The sequence below is a fragment of the Symphalangus syndactylus genome, chromosome 11 (assembly GCF_028878055.3).
Source record: "Symphalangus syndactylus isolate Jambi chromosome 11, NHGRI_mSymSyn1-v2.1_pri, whole genome shotgun sequence".
Lineage (NCBI taxonomy): Eukaryota > Metazoa > Chordata > Mammalia > Primates > Hylobatidae > Symphalangus > Symphalangus syndactylus.
The window spans coordinates 61,944,176-61,958,287 of record NC_072433.2 but is presented as its reverse complement, the minus strand read 5'-3'; the positions used below and the strand labels follow the sequence as shown (position 1 = coordinate 61,958,287).

Sequence of the window (14,112 nt, the reverse complement as noted above, 5' to 3'; positions counted from 1 at the left end):
TTTCACTGTGGTCTCGATCTCCTGACCTCGTGATCCGCCCGCCTCGGCCTCCCAAAGTGCTGGGATTACAAGTGTGAGCCACCACGCCCGGCCCTCAGCCTGCATCTATTCTGCCTGAACAGTTACTGTGTAGTCTCCTGGCTGGTGTCAGCCTGCAGGTTTACATCTTGAGTCCATCTCCCACACAGCCATTACAGTGATCCTTCTGACATGAAAGTAAGCCTTATTATCTGTGGGATAAAGTCCAAACAGCATATACGTATATGGCCTTGCATGATCTTACCCCAGCCCACTTCTCTTACTTCTGCTCTACCCTCTTCTCCTTCCAGCTGCAATTCCCATTTGAATCAAATTATTGTTATACTTTATGCCTTTGTTTTGTCTGCTTCCTATGCCTAAAATGCTATTCCCAAATGATTTCCCCTGTGAAACACCAGCTCATTCTGTAAGATGGATCCCACATATTACTTGTATTAATTGTTTTCCAATTCCCACTGCCCTTCCGTTGTACCTCTACTGCACTTTTGACACACTGCCAACATTGCACCCATAATACTTTATTTCACAGTTTTTCCTCTTAAAATTTGAGGGCAGGCATTGTATGTTCCACATCTCTGTATTTCTAGCACCTAGCACAGTGCCTCACATAGGCAAGTTGCCAGGTAATGAACAACTGAAGGAAACACTGCAGGCAAAAAGGCATTGAAGCAAGAAAGCAGGGAAAGCACCAAGCACCACAGAGGAGTAAGTCCTAGTGGAAGCTCCCATTGGTCCCCTGAAAGCTACCTGACAATCTCCTTATTACCTAGAGAAGAAACCTAGGAGTAAGTAAAATTCAGATTAAATGACTTGTCCAAGGTCACATGGCAAGATGGCGGCAGAACCATAACTAGATGGGGACTTCCCAAAACCCAGGCCAGTATACATTCCAAGTGATACCAGCTAGGTTAAAGTTAGAAAAGTGGTTTAGGTGGACTCCAGTATATAGAAGCTGCTGCCATGTAATCTTTTTTTTTTCTCAGCACATTCTACTGGCAGAAACTGGCAGTTACTAGAGGTTAAATAATAATAAATTTTAAGTCCTCTTAACATATGAATGCCAGAAGATGACCAACTTTGTATAGGCTTGTTGCTTTCTAGGTTTTAAAAATATTGTCTTTACTGAAAGTGCATTTCCCTAAATGCTTCTTCATTTATCTCGCAGATGTCATTGAAAATTTGCATGCAGCAGCTTACCGGAATGCCTTGGCTAATCCCTTGTATTGTCCTGACTATAGGATTGGAAAAGTGACATCAGAGGAGGTACCAATAAAACATATTTTGAAATGTGCTTGTTTTTCACATTAAATTGAACATCTACCATTTCAGGTTTGTTTGTTAATTTTTCCTTTTGTCTTCTAACTTTAAGAAATTCAACGTGCTTGCTTTTTCATCCACCTGGTTTTTAACTGAAATTTTATCTGAACAATTTTTGTATATCCTTTAAGAAATGTTTTCATAACTAAAGGGACATGATCATTACAGAAAAATTAAAAAGTAAAATGAGCAAAATGAAGGAAAAGAAAACATCTCACATACCTAAAGGCACTCAGTGTTAATACCTGGTATATTTTCTTCTAAACCCTTTTCTGTGTGTATGTATCTTTTTTGTTTGTTTGTTTGTTTGTTTTAAATACGGGACCTTGCTGTGTTTCCTAGGCTGATCTTGAACTCTTAGGCTCAAACAGTCCTTCTGCCTCTGCCTCTCAAAGTGCTGAGATTACAGGCATGAGCCATTGCACCCAGCCTGTGTGTCTTTTTTAAACAGTATTTAAATGTTTAAGTATCATAATAGAGGCTGGGCCCAGTGGCTCACGCCTGTAATCTCAGCACTTTGGGAGGCCAAGACAGAAGGATCACTTGAGGCCAGGAGTTCAAGACCAGCCTGGGCAACATAGCAAGACCCTGGCTCTACAAAAAAAAAAAAAAAAAATGTGTGTGTGTGTGTACATATATATAAAATAGGTCCTTTGACTAAAACTCTTTGGTCTCTCTGAATTTGTAAATAAGACTTGAGCCCACTTCCTTAGCTCCTGTTCCATCCTCGCTCGCTCATTCACGTTCTTTAGCACACCAGCCTCCATTTGCTGGCTATAGGGGTTTGTCACATGCCACAGCAATATGTGCATCTTAGAAGTTTATTTCCAAAGCATGAAACATTGAATGCTAAATCTACAAGTGTAGATATGTGCATATAATCTTAACTTCCTATTCCTACCACCCAGACCCAAAAACAAATTTTATCAAAAGACATTAAGAGAAAAATTTGGAATTATCAACACCTTCAAAGTATATCTGACTCAAAAATTTAAGGTTTTTATTCTCGTTTCATTCTTAGTTAGCTGTTACAGAAAACTAAACTGTATCCCTTCCTCTTTTTGACTTACCAATTAACAATTTGATGCCTTCCATTCATATGGCACTTTTATTTAGAAATTTTAACTTATATCATCCAACTTGAACAGGCAGCAGTTTTCATAAGACTGGACTCTAATGAGTTTTGGAATTTTTTAGAAATCAAATTCACCCTCATGAAGATGTGTTATTAAGTTAGCTAAAACATAGTAACAGTTTATCTACAAGGATGGCTATTGTAATATTGTTTTATAATTGTGAAAAATTAGAAACAAGTTAATATCCAGCATTAGGGAACTAGTTAAATAACTTATAGAATGGAACAGTATTCAACCATTCAAAAATATTAGTTGAGGCCGGGCGCGGTGGCTCACGCTTGTAATCCCAGCACTTTGGGAGGCCGAGGCGGGCGGATCACGAGGTCAGGAGATCGAGACCATGGTGAAACCCCGTCTCTACTAAAAAATACAAAAAATTAGCCGGGCGTGGTGGCGGGCGCCTGTAGTCCCAGCTACTCGGAGAGGCTGAGGCAGGAGAATGGCGTGAACCCGGGAGGCGGAGCTTGCAGTGAGCCGTGATTGCGCCACTGCACTCCAGCCTGGGCGACAGAGCGAGACTCCGTCTCAAAAAAAAAAAAAAAAAAAAAAATATTAGTTGATACATAAAACTTCACAGCATATTGTCACATAAAGCAATTTATGAATTAGGACATATCAAAAGTTCCCTTTTTTAAATAAAAGGTATGTATGTATGCATTATAGACAAATACCAAGATGTTAACTGTGATAACTTGATTATCTCAAAGTTAATAGTATTTTTTAAATGTGTCCCTAGGCTAAAGGAAACTCTAAAGAAATTGGCGCTAGAATACTTGGAACAATGGCAGCGTCAATAGAAAAACATCAATAGAAAAAGAGTATGACTTTCCAAGGTTACTCCATAGATATAGACACCATTCATTTTAGGGCACAGATTATGATAAATTGATTAAAAGTTCAGTTTCACTACTTTAGCCCAGTGATTCTCAAACGTTATCACTTTCCTTCCTGAGGAGCCTTTCCAGCCATTTTTTTCTAAACCTCTTACTTTTAATACCACAGATAGAGTTTATGTACTGTATATTTGTACTTTATACCCAGAAGTCGTGAGTTTTTTTTTTTCTTAGTTACCCCAAACCAATTTTCACCCATCTGGAAGGGATAGCATTTCTGTTGAAAGTACATGTTTTAGCCCTACTTTTGTATATTAAGCCTAAGGTGGTAATATAAACCAGTGATTACCAAGTCTCACCAATTTTCAGATCGCCTGAGTGGTCGATTGGATGGATGGGTAGTTGGTTGGTTTTAAATAAGGATTCTAGGATTCCACATTTAATATTTTATATCAGTCTGTAGGGTAAGTCCCAAGAATGGGGGTCAGTGACCGTTTTTGTTTTTCAAGCTCTGAGTAATTCTGTGATCATATAGTTTGGACACCCTGGTATAGACAATGACTTCATGGTCAGAAAAGCTTTGTAGAGATAGGCTTCAAAGATGGACAAGAAGGGTGTTGTGGTAAAACTCTGTTAGCCCTGTTATAGAATGTTCATAGTGCTTCATTACTACCTATATAAACACAAAAGAAACCTGATATACTACGTAAGCTACATTATAATAAAAATCATAGTCCACTTTTTCAAGTTTAGGCCAGTGTATGCTCTAATTTCTTTTTATTCCTTTTTTTTTTTTTTTTTCGAGACAAGAGTCTTGCTGTGACGCCCAGGCCAAAGTGCAGTGGCACGATCTCAGCTCACTGCAACCTCTGCCTTCTGGGTTCAAACAGTTCTCGTGCCTCAGCCACCCAAGTAGCTGGGATTACAGGCGTGCACCACTATGCCTGGCTAATTTTTGCATTTTTAGTAGAGTCAGGATTTCGCTGTGTTGCCCAGGCTGGTCTCAAACTCGTGGCCTCAAATGATCTGCCAGCCTTGGCCTCCCAGAGTGCTGGGATTACAGACATGAGCTGCACCCAGCCTCTTTTTATTCCTTTTATAAATACCAGCTTTGTTGAGATGTAATTCACCATACTATACAACCTATTTAAAGTGTACACAATTCAGTGGTTTTCATTATATTCACAGAGTTGTGCAACCATGACCACAATTAGGTTCTAGTTCTTTTAAGCAATAGTTTTTATAATAAAATCCCAGGGCAGTTCACCTCAGTTAGTACCTTGTAGTTCATTACAGCAGCTTATAAGGCTAAGTATTTATTTTCTTCCAAACTGTACTTTTATGTTTTTACAGCTTTTTATATTTATGCTAATATAACCTAAGAAGTGTTTTTAACTTCCTCAGTTACATTACTTCGTTCAGAACCATTTCACAAGTGCAAGAATGGCTTTGATTGGACTTGGTAAGTTTAGAGAATTGCCTGCCTATCAGTTTGCTTCCTTAAGAGCAGTTCCTTAAACTGTAATTATGTGAACATAGGATTGAACAAAATTTGAAAACTTCGGCCTTCTATTTATGTCAGACAGGCAATGTATCATAGGATTTTAATTGCTAGTCATTTGTTTTGGAAAGCAGAATCCAAATTTAAATTTGTAAACCACTGGCTTTAAATTCTTTACAGTATTTGTAAAACCTGTGACAAAGGTGAATTTCTCAAAGCAAAGAGCTTTTACAGACTTTTTTAAAAGGAAGTACAGCCTACTAGAAAAACAGGCAAAGGGCATGAACAGACAGTTCATGGGAGAAATATGTTTGTATATGTGTAGCCAACTGTCTTTGTTTTAAATGATCAGCCTCACTAATAATTAAGAAAATTTTAATCTGTGATATTGGCAAAATTAAAAGATTGACTCTGCCCAGAATTAACCAGGGTCTGGAGAAATAGGCACTCTTACAAATTGTTAGTAGGAATATAAACTAGTACAACATTTTGGGAGATCTTTTTGAATATATCTGTTAAAATTCTAGGCTGGGCATGGTGGCTCATGCCTGTAATCCTAGCACTTTGGGAGGCTGAGGCGGGCGGATCACCTGAGGTCAGGAGTTCAAGACCAGCCTAGCCAACATGGCGAAACCCCACCTCTACTAAAAATACAAAAATAAGTTGGGCATGGTGACACATGCCTGTAATCCCAGCTGTCGGGAGGCTGAGGAGGAGAATCGCTCGAACCCAGGAGGCAGTGATTGCAGTGAGCTGAGATCGTGCCACTGCATTCTAGCATGGGCGACAGAGTGAGACTCTGTCTCAAAAAAATAAAATTCTAAATGTTTATACTCATAGACCCAGTGACTTTTAAGAATTTGTCTTACACAAACATTAGGTCAGGTTTACAAAGTAGTTGCATGAGAATACCATTTGTAATATTTTTTGTTTTGTTTTGCAAATAACAGCTTAAGATGTAATTTACATGCCATAAAATTCACCCTTTTGAAGTGAATAGTTCTGTGGTTTTTAATAGATTCAGCTATTACCACTACCTAATTTCAGGGTGTGTTCATCATCCCCCCAAAAGCCCCTCATACCCATTAGCAGTCACTCCCCATTCTCATCTTCCCCCTGCTTGTGGCATCCACTAATCTACTTTGTTGTTTTTTTTTTAAAGAGATGGAGGTCTCATTCTGTTGCCCAAGCGAGAGCACAGTGGCACAATCATAGCTCAGTGCCTTGAACTCCTAGGCTCAGGTGATCCTCCCACCTCAGCCTCCTAAGTAGCAATAATCTACTTTGTCTCTATAGATTTGACTATTCTGGACATTTCCTATAAATGGAGTCATACAACATGTGGCCTTTTGTAACTGGCTTTTCTTACTTAGCATGATGTTTTCAAGGTCCATCCATATTGTAGCATGTGTCAATGTCTTATTCCCTTTTATGGCTCAAGAATACTCCATTACCACATTTTGTTTATTCATTCGTTGGCATTTGGGTTGTTTCTACCTTTTGGCTGTCATAAATGTAAACATTCATGTGTACATTTTTCTTAGGACACCTGTTTTTAGTTCTTTTGGTTATGTCTAAGAATAGAATTGCCAGGCCATATGGTAACTCTGTTTAACCATTTGGGGAACTGCCAGACCATTTTCCAAAGTAGCTGCACCATTTTACATTCCCACCAGCAATGCGCAAAGGTTTCAATTTCTCCACATCCTTACCAACACTTATTGTCTGTCTTTCTGATTATGAACATCCTACTGGGTGGGAAGTGGTCATTGTAGTTTCGATTTGTATTTCCCTAATGACAAATGACATTGAACATATTTTCATGTGCTTTTTGTCCATTTGTATAACTTTTTGTTTGTTTTTTTGAGACAGAGGCTTGCTCTGTCGCCCAGGCTGCAGTGCAGTGGTGCAATCTCAGGTCACTGCAACCTGCACTTCCCACGTTCAAGCAATTCTCCATCCTCAGCCTCTTGAGTAGCTGGGATTACAGGTGCATGCCACCATTCCTGGCTAATTTTTGTAATTTTAGTAGAGATGGGGTTTCACCACATTGGCTGGGCTGGTCTCGAACTCCTGAGCTCAGGTGATCCATCCGCCTTGGCCTCCCTAACTGTTGGGATTACAGATGTGAGCCACCATGCCCGGTCAACTGTGGAGAAATGTCTATTCAAGTCTTTGCCCATTTTTTAATTTTTTTTTTAATTGTTGAGTTGTAAAGCTTCTTTATATATTTTGGATACTCAAGCTGTTAGCAGATATATTATCTGCAAATATTTTCCTGCATTTCATGGGTCCTCTTTTTACTTTCTTGATATAGTGTTCTTTGATGGACGATGCAATGTTGTTTTAAGAGCCATTAGAAACATGCTAACGTCCATTAGGAGGGGATTGATCAAATAAATGGTGGTACAGCCATAGAAAGGGATTCTTTATAACCATTAAATATTTGATTTAGACTACTCACTTAGAAATTTGTAAATTATGAAAGATAAGTTAGAAGCAATATCAATAGAGTGAAACCATTTTAGAAATAAATTGAGGATAATATTAACTACACAGAAAAAAATTCTAGATGAATAGTAATACTAAGTATATAGTAAATAGTTTAGTAATAGTAAACTGTAATTGGGTATCTCTGGGAGAGTGGCATTATGGCAGGAAGACTTATTTATTTTGTAGTGTTTGGATTTTACAATCGTATTTTTAAAACAAGGAAAAAATATTTTACGATTGTGCTTTAGTAATTCTGGTTCTAGCTTTGTTTTTGCTTCTGTTGAAACAGGTGTGAGTCATCCTGTTCTAAAGCAAGTTGCTGAACAGTTTCTCAACATGAGGGGTGGGCTTGGTTTATCTGGTGCAAAGGCCAAATACCGTGGAGGTAAGCATTTCATTCTATTAGGGTTAATTTATCAGAAGGGTGTTTCCCCACTAGAATAGCATGTCGAGGTGGAATAGGCCTGAATATTTACTACTCAACAGTCTCGGCATAGAATTGGATGGCTTGGGTGTTGTATTTTGAGCATATGTTTTGTGTATGTTTGGGGACAGTATGGCATGGGGAAAGCACCGAGCCGCAGAAAGGACTCGTGGGTTAGTACTGTGTTGTAGGAAATACTGGAGAATGAAACCAATGGTGAACAAGCCATTTTCTTCTTCCCTCTATCCTTAACCTGGCCCCAGGTGAAATCCGAGAACAGAATGGAGACAGTCTTGTCCATGCTGCTTTTGTAGCTGAAAGTGCTGCCGCGGGAAGTGCAGAGGCAAATGCATTTAGTGTTCTTCAGCATGTCCTCGGTGCTGGGCCACATGTCAAGAGGGGCAGCAACACCACCAGCCATCTGCACCAGGCTGTTGCCAAGGCAACTCAGCAGCCATTTGATGTGAGTCTGAATAGTTGGTATCTCTCTTTTTGCTTTCAAAGGCTCAGTATTTAAGATATAATTCTGATAATCTACTCTTAAAATGTAAGACAAACACATAGAAAATCTTTGTACAATTGAAGAGATAGCCAGGCTTGATTTTAGTATCTTTGAGGGCCTATCAAAAACTCACTGGCTTTTCCACTTTATCTATTACTCGTCATTAATAATATAAAAAGAGGAATTGAATGCTTAGAAATAAAGGGAATCCACACATCCGTTGCCTTTAGAATAAAGTTATAGATATTAAACTTTCCCCTAGATTCTAACTAGTCTTTTTTTCTAGATTTTCTTCTGTCCCCTTCTGTTCTTGTGGCTACTTCCTGAATCTCACTATTCTTTGTTTTCCAACCAAGTGGACAAGAGGAACACCAAGAAATTGTTTACAGACTCACTCATTCGGCTTGAAATTAAATTTAAAAAGAAAAATGAGAGGCTGGGCGCAGTGGCTCACAACTAATATCCCAGCACTCTGAGAGGCCGAGGCGGGCGGATCACTTGAGGTCAGGAGTTCAAGACTAGCCTGGCCAACATGGTGAAACCGCTATCTCTCCTAATCCAATGAAGTAATTTAGTAGAAATTCCTAGTTCAGAACTTGGCCAGAAATTTAGAGTATAAATAGGATGGCCTCAGAATTATAATTAAAGAAATTGAAGAAATTGAAGTCCAGGCCAGGCACAGTGACTCACGCCTGTAATCCCAGCACTTTGGGAGGCCGAGGTGGGCGGATCACGAGGTCAGGAGATTGAGATCATCCTGGCTAACACGGTGAAACCCCGTCTCTTCTAAAAATACAAAAATTGGCTGGGTGTGGTGGCGCACGCGTGTAGTCCCAGCTACTCGGGAGGCTGAGGCAGAGAATTGCTTGAACTTGGGAGGCAGAGGTTGCAGTGAGCCGAGATCGTGCCACTGCACTCCAGCCTGGGTGACAGAGCGAGACTCTGTCTCAAAAAAATATATAAGTAAATAGATAGAAGAAATTGAAGTCCATTCTTATGCTTTACATGGACTGAGCCAATGGTTCTCCAAGTTTATTGTACATAAGAATCACCTGGAACACTTGTTAAAAATCTGGGCTCCCAGGCTACATCCACAGGGACCTGAGTCAGTAGGTCTGTTTTGGGAATCTGAAAGTTTGTATTTTTAATAAGAACTTAGATAATTTTTATGTAAATGGTCCACATAAACACTGCAAATCGGGTTCACCCTAGAGAGCTAAAAGCTCTGCTCAAACTAGATAGCAATATCCCTGTTATTCAGAGGCTAAACTCTTGATACCTTGGATATCTGGATAATGACCACTAAGCAGAAATTTTTGTCTAACTTTTTGACATGAGTGTATAAGAGAAATGAAAATAAATTGGTGAAAAAGTCCCTACCAACAGCGGAGAGAAGAAACCAGGTCTGCCTAATGCCAAAGCCCATCTATATTATAATAATAATGTTTGCAGATTAGTGTTTGCATAAACCTTTAGTCATCTAAAGAAGAATAGAAAATACCCAGCATAAAGGAAAGGGAGCAGTCATTTTAGAAATATTTAAATGAAAAAACAAAGCCGTGATAGTTCTGAAAGAGGTAGTAACCTATTTACAGAATACTTCAGTTCTTGACAGAACTGGTTAAGTAAAATATTAATCTATTTTGTTTATACTGTGAAGGTCCAAGTTTTTTCTAGGCAAACTTAAATCGTGCCCTGTTTTACCTGGTAGAATATCATACAGTAAAGTCTCATTATCTTTCAGGTTTCTGCATTTAATGCCAGTTACTCAGATTCTGGACTCTTCGGGATTTATACTATCTCCCAGGCCACAGCTGCTGGAGATGTAAGTTGCAAACTCACCAAACTTCTTTCATGAACAAGTTATTGTTCCCCCCCGCCATGAACATGTTTTTAGTTAAAATATGGAATGTTTGAATGCAATGCAATGACTTATCAGAGCTCTGTTTAGTATGATATCATTGAAGCATTATCTGCTATAGGGAAATTTACGCATGTATACTAATGCTTCCAGGAAAGAGGAGAGAATTGCCTCCTTCATATTTTGGTTCTGGTTGGACAAGTCGCATTGAGTTGGCTCTGAGACATCTAAATTGAGAACCCAGGAGAGGGGGAGGCCAGGATGTTTATTTGCAAGTCTTCAGTATAGAGATTGTGTTGAATCAGGGATATGTATGAATGATTGTAGGAAAAGAAAACTAAAGCTCAATTTCTGGGAAACAACACCATTTAAGGAGCACGTGGCTAAGAAAAATGGCCCAGGTAAACAGAAAGAAAAAGAGAAGCTGATATATTTGAAGGATAGGAAAGAGAGTATGTTTAACACCATTTTGACCCACAGTGAAATAACATTCATTACCACTGAGAAGTCTGGTAGTTTCAGCAAGCTAGGACATCATGGGTGATCTTAACAGTTTTGACTAGAGTAGTGGAAATTGGCTAAAATGTGTAGTGATTAAGGAATGAATGACAAGTAAGAAATGAGGTTGGTGTGGGCTAGTGGAGCTTAGACATTCAAGGAGCAGGTTGTTTTAGGAGAGTTTATACTGAGGGATTAGGTTGAAAGAGACATACTGAACAAAAAGATGGGAGCAGATATCGGAGATAGAAAATTATAAATGGCTCAAGTCTGAGAAAGGAGTACGTGGGATCCAGCACACAAGTGGACCTTTTAGCCTTACAGACAGGCTAATATTGGAAGATATTGGGAAGATGGGGAAGTACCTCCTCAGTGAGACAGGAGGCTAAGTCATGTTTTGACAGATAAGAAAGTTTAAAGAAAGTAGTGGAGTTTGGGACAGACAAATAGGTACACAAAAAGTGGGTATTCACTGTAGTGTAGATGTATCCTTGAAATCAGCGACCACAAATTCATAGTACAGTCAGTCAGCACTGTCATGTAATTTTTCTTCAGTTGCATTCACAAGCCTAATGGAGAAATGGAGGAGGTAGGTATTAGGGTTAATCCCAGGTTGGAATCCTGCAAAGTGGGCAGGTCAGAAGTATGAGGAGATAGCGAGGGAGTTGGGAGCATTGGCAAGAGTGATTAAAAGGATGATTCAGGGATCTAGGCTCAATAGAGAAGTGAAGCCAGAGGGGGCCTGATAAATTGAAAGACTGGACAAGTCAAGGAACTAAAGATCTTGATAAAGTGGAAGAATAAGGATAGAGATTAAAGACTGAGGTCAGGGTCTTAGAATTGAGGGCTTCAGAGGTATGCAAATTTAGGCTGTGATCAGGTCTGGGGTGTGGCTCTGAAAATGGGCAGCTAAAATGAAGGGGAAATGGAGGTCCTAGAATTTAGGTGATCAGAGGGAAAAATAAGTAGCAGACCCAGCCAGCATTGGGATGGAGAAAATCATGGCCAGATTTATTTATTCAACAAATATTTACCAAGTACCCACATCCCTGGAACTTTATTCTTTCTTTCGTTTTTTAAATACCATACAAGGATTCAGATTCCTTCTTGACTCTGGCTTAGCAAGTGTGGACAAGCCTTACAAATTGGCTGTGTATGGATTACTACTCTCTTCTTAGTGGATAGTGAGATAGCAGTAATAATGGCATGACACTGAAGAGTCTGGGAAAGTTTTAAAGGTGCTTATTCTTTATGGGTGATTAGAAATCCATGTGTTTGGCCGGATGTGGTGGCTCACACTTATAATCCCAACACTTTGGGAGGTTAAGGTGGGAGGATCACTTGAGCCCACACATCTACAAAAAAAGCTAAAAAATTAGCCAGGCCTGGTAGCATGCACCTGTAGTCCCAGCTTCTTGGGAGGCTGGGGCAGGAGAATTGTGTATAAACAGCTGCTTTATGAACATAGGAAGAATAAGGAACCCATAGTGATGACAGCATTCCACATGGACACTGTGCTGTTTGTCTGAAACTAACCTTCCATCTGTGTTTTTGCCTCAGTAAAGAAGTGTGTCAGTGCTGCAGGAGACTCTGGTACTGGCCACAGATGACCAACTTTTCTTATCTGTCCTAGGTTATCAAGGCTGCCTATAATCAAGTAAAAACAATAGCCCAAGGAAACCTTTCCAACACAGATGTCCAAGCTGCCAAGTAAGTCTCAGTATTAACTGTGTTTTATGTTTTTTGTTATTTGAAAGTTGTATTCTTTTCAGATTATAACAATATTACAATGTATGCTCATAAGGACTGAGAAGTACAGAAAAGCATAAAAAGGGAAACATACCCATATCCTACCACCTAAAGATATAATTGTTAATATTTTGGCCAGGCACAGTGGCTCACTAATCCCAGCACTTCGGGAGGCCAAGGCAGGTGGTTCATTTGAGACCAGGAGTTTGAGACCAGCCTGGGCAACATAGCAAGACCTCGTCTCCACCAAAATTAGAGAATAATTGTTAACATTTTTCTTATTTATTGATCATGCATTTTTAAACATAATTATTGATATTGTATATATAGATGCTGTTTGACTTACACTGAGGTTACGTCCTGAGAAATCCGTAAATCAAAAATGCATTTAAGGCCGGGCGCGGTGGCTCACGCTTGTAATCCCAGCACTTTGGGAGGCCAAGGCGGGCGGATCACGAGGTCAGGAGATCGAGACCACAGTGAAACCCCGTCTCTACTAAAAATACAAAAAATTAGCCGGGCGTGGTAGCGGGCGCCTGTAGTCCCAGCTACTCGGAGAGGCTGAGGCAGGAGAATGGCGTGAACCCGGGAGGCGGAGCTTGCAGTGAGCCGAGATTGTGCCACTGCACTCCAGCCTGGGCGACAGAGCGAGACTCCGTCTCAAAAAAAAAAAAAAAAAAAAAAAAATGCATTTAATACCCTAATAAACCAGTCATCCAGCCAAACAAACATAAGTCAAACCATCATAAGTTAAGTTAGGGACCATCTGTATACTTTTTTATCTTATTTAAATAGTATCCTTATTATAGAAGCTTGAAAATTACAAATAAAAGACAAAAATGATCTCTGATTTCCCTAGCAATGATTCTGTGTTTCCATTGATTCAATTTACTAAAAATTTAAACAATATTCATTGGTGTGTCAAAATACACTTGTGCATTTTCTGCAGTTATAAAGATATCTTTGGGCTTAAAATATTTTTGTATTTCATATTACTTTCTTGGTGTAGATTCCCAACTAAGTTAAGAGTTATAAACATAACGAAAGGCTCCATGTTAGAGTGTGTGTATGTGTGTATATTTAAATAATACATTTGACTAGGTGCAGTTGCTCATACCCGTAGTCCCAGGACTTTGGGAGGCTGGGGCAGGAGGATCGCTTGAGGCCAGGAGTTCAACCAGCCTGGGTAATGTGGCAAGACACTGTCTTTACAAAAAGATATTTAAAACTAGCCAGGTGTGGTAGTGTGTGCCTGTAGCCCCAGCTACCCAGGAGGCTAAAGAGGGAGGATTGCTTGAGCCCAGGAGTTTGAGGCTGCAGTGAACTAAGATCACGCCATTGCACACTAGCCTGGGCAACAGAGCAAGACCCTGTCTCTTTAAAAAAAAAAAAAAAAGTATATATTTCTAAGTCACAAATCTAAAGAGATTGTACCAGTTTATAATCACACCACCAGTATATAAGAGTATCTATTCTACAATAGTTTCTTTCTTCGTTACTAATTTATACCCAAAAAAGATCTGATTTTGTTTTATAAGAAAGACTAAAATACTTGTCTGCTATTTGGCAATTTATAAATCCCCACTGTCTAGATTGAAAGTGCTATCAACACTCCTAATTCATTAGTAGCTCAAGGGTTTCTGTAAAAGAGACAGACTTGGGACAAAGTTGGAAATCAACCTGCATTTTCATACAGCAGATTAAGACATTTAAGTTTGACTCCATCTACTTAGAACAATTCAAAATGTGAATCTTGCAA

General features: G+C 39.4%; 1 protein-coding gene across 1 annotated transcript in view; it reads left to right on the top strand.

Annotated features, from left to right (window-relative positions):
- The window catches only part of UQCRC2 (ubiquinol-cytochrome c reductase core protein 2), a 34,245-nt gene that overhangs the window by 14,261 nt on the left and 5,872 nt on the right, over positions 1–14,112 (top strand). Inside the window, exons 7-12 of the mRNA XM_055299094.2 lie at positions 1,205–1,302; positions 4,730–4,787; positions 7,609–7,704; positions 8,007–8,206; positions 9,990–10,070; positions 12,238–12,314. Of these exons, the coding sequence (XP_055155069.1) occupies positions 1,205–1,302; positions 4,730–4,787; positions 7,609–7,704; positions 8,007–8,206; positions 9,990–10,070; positions 12,238–12,314 (610 nt within the window). The remainder of the gene's footprint in view (positions 1–1,204; positions 1,303–4,729; positions 4,788–7,608; positions 7,705–8,006; positions 8,207–9,989; positions 10,071–12,237; positions 12,315–14,112) is intronic.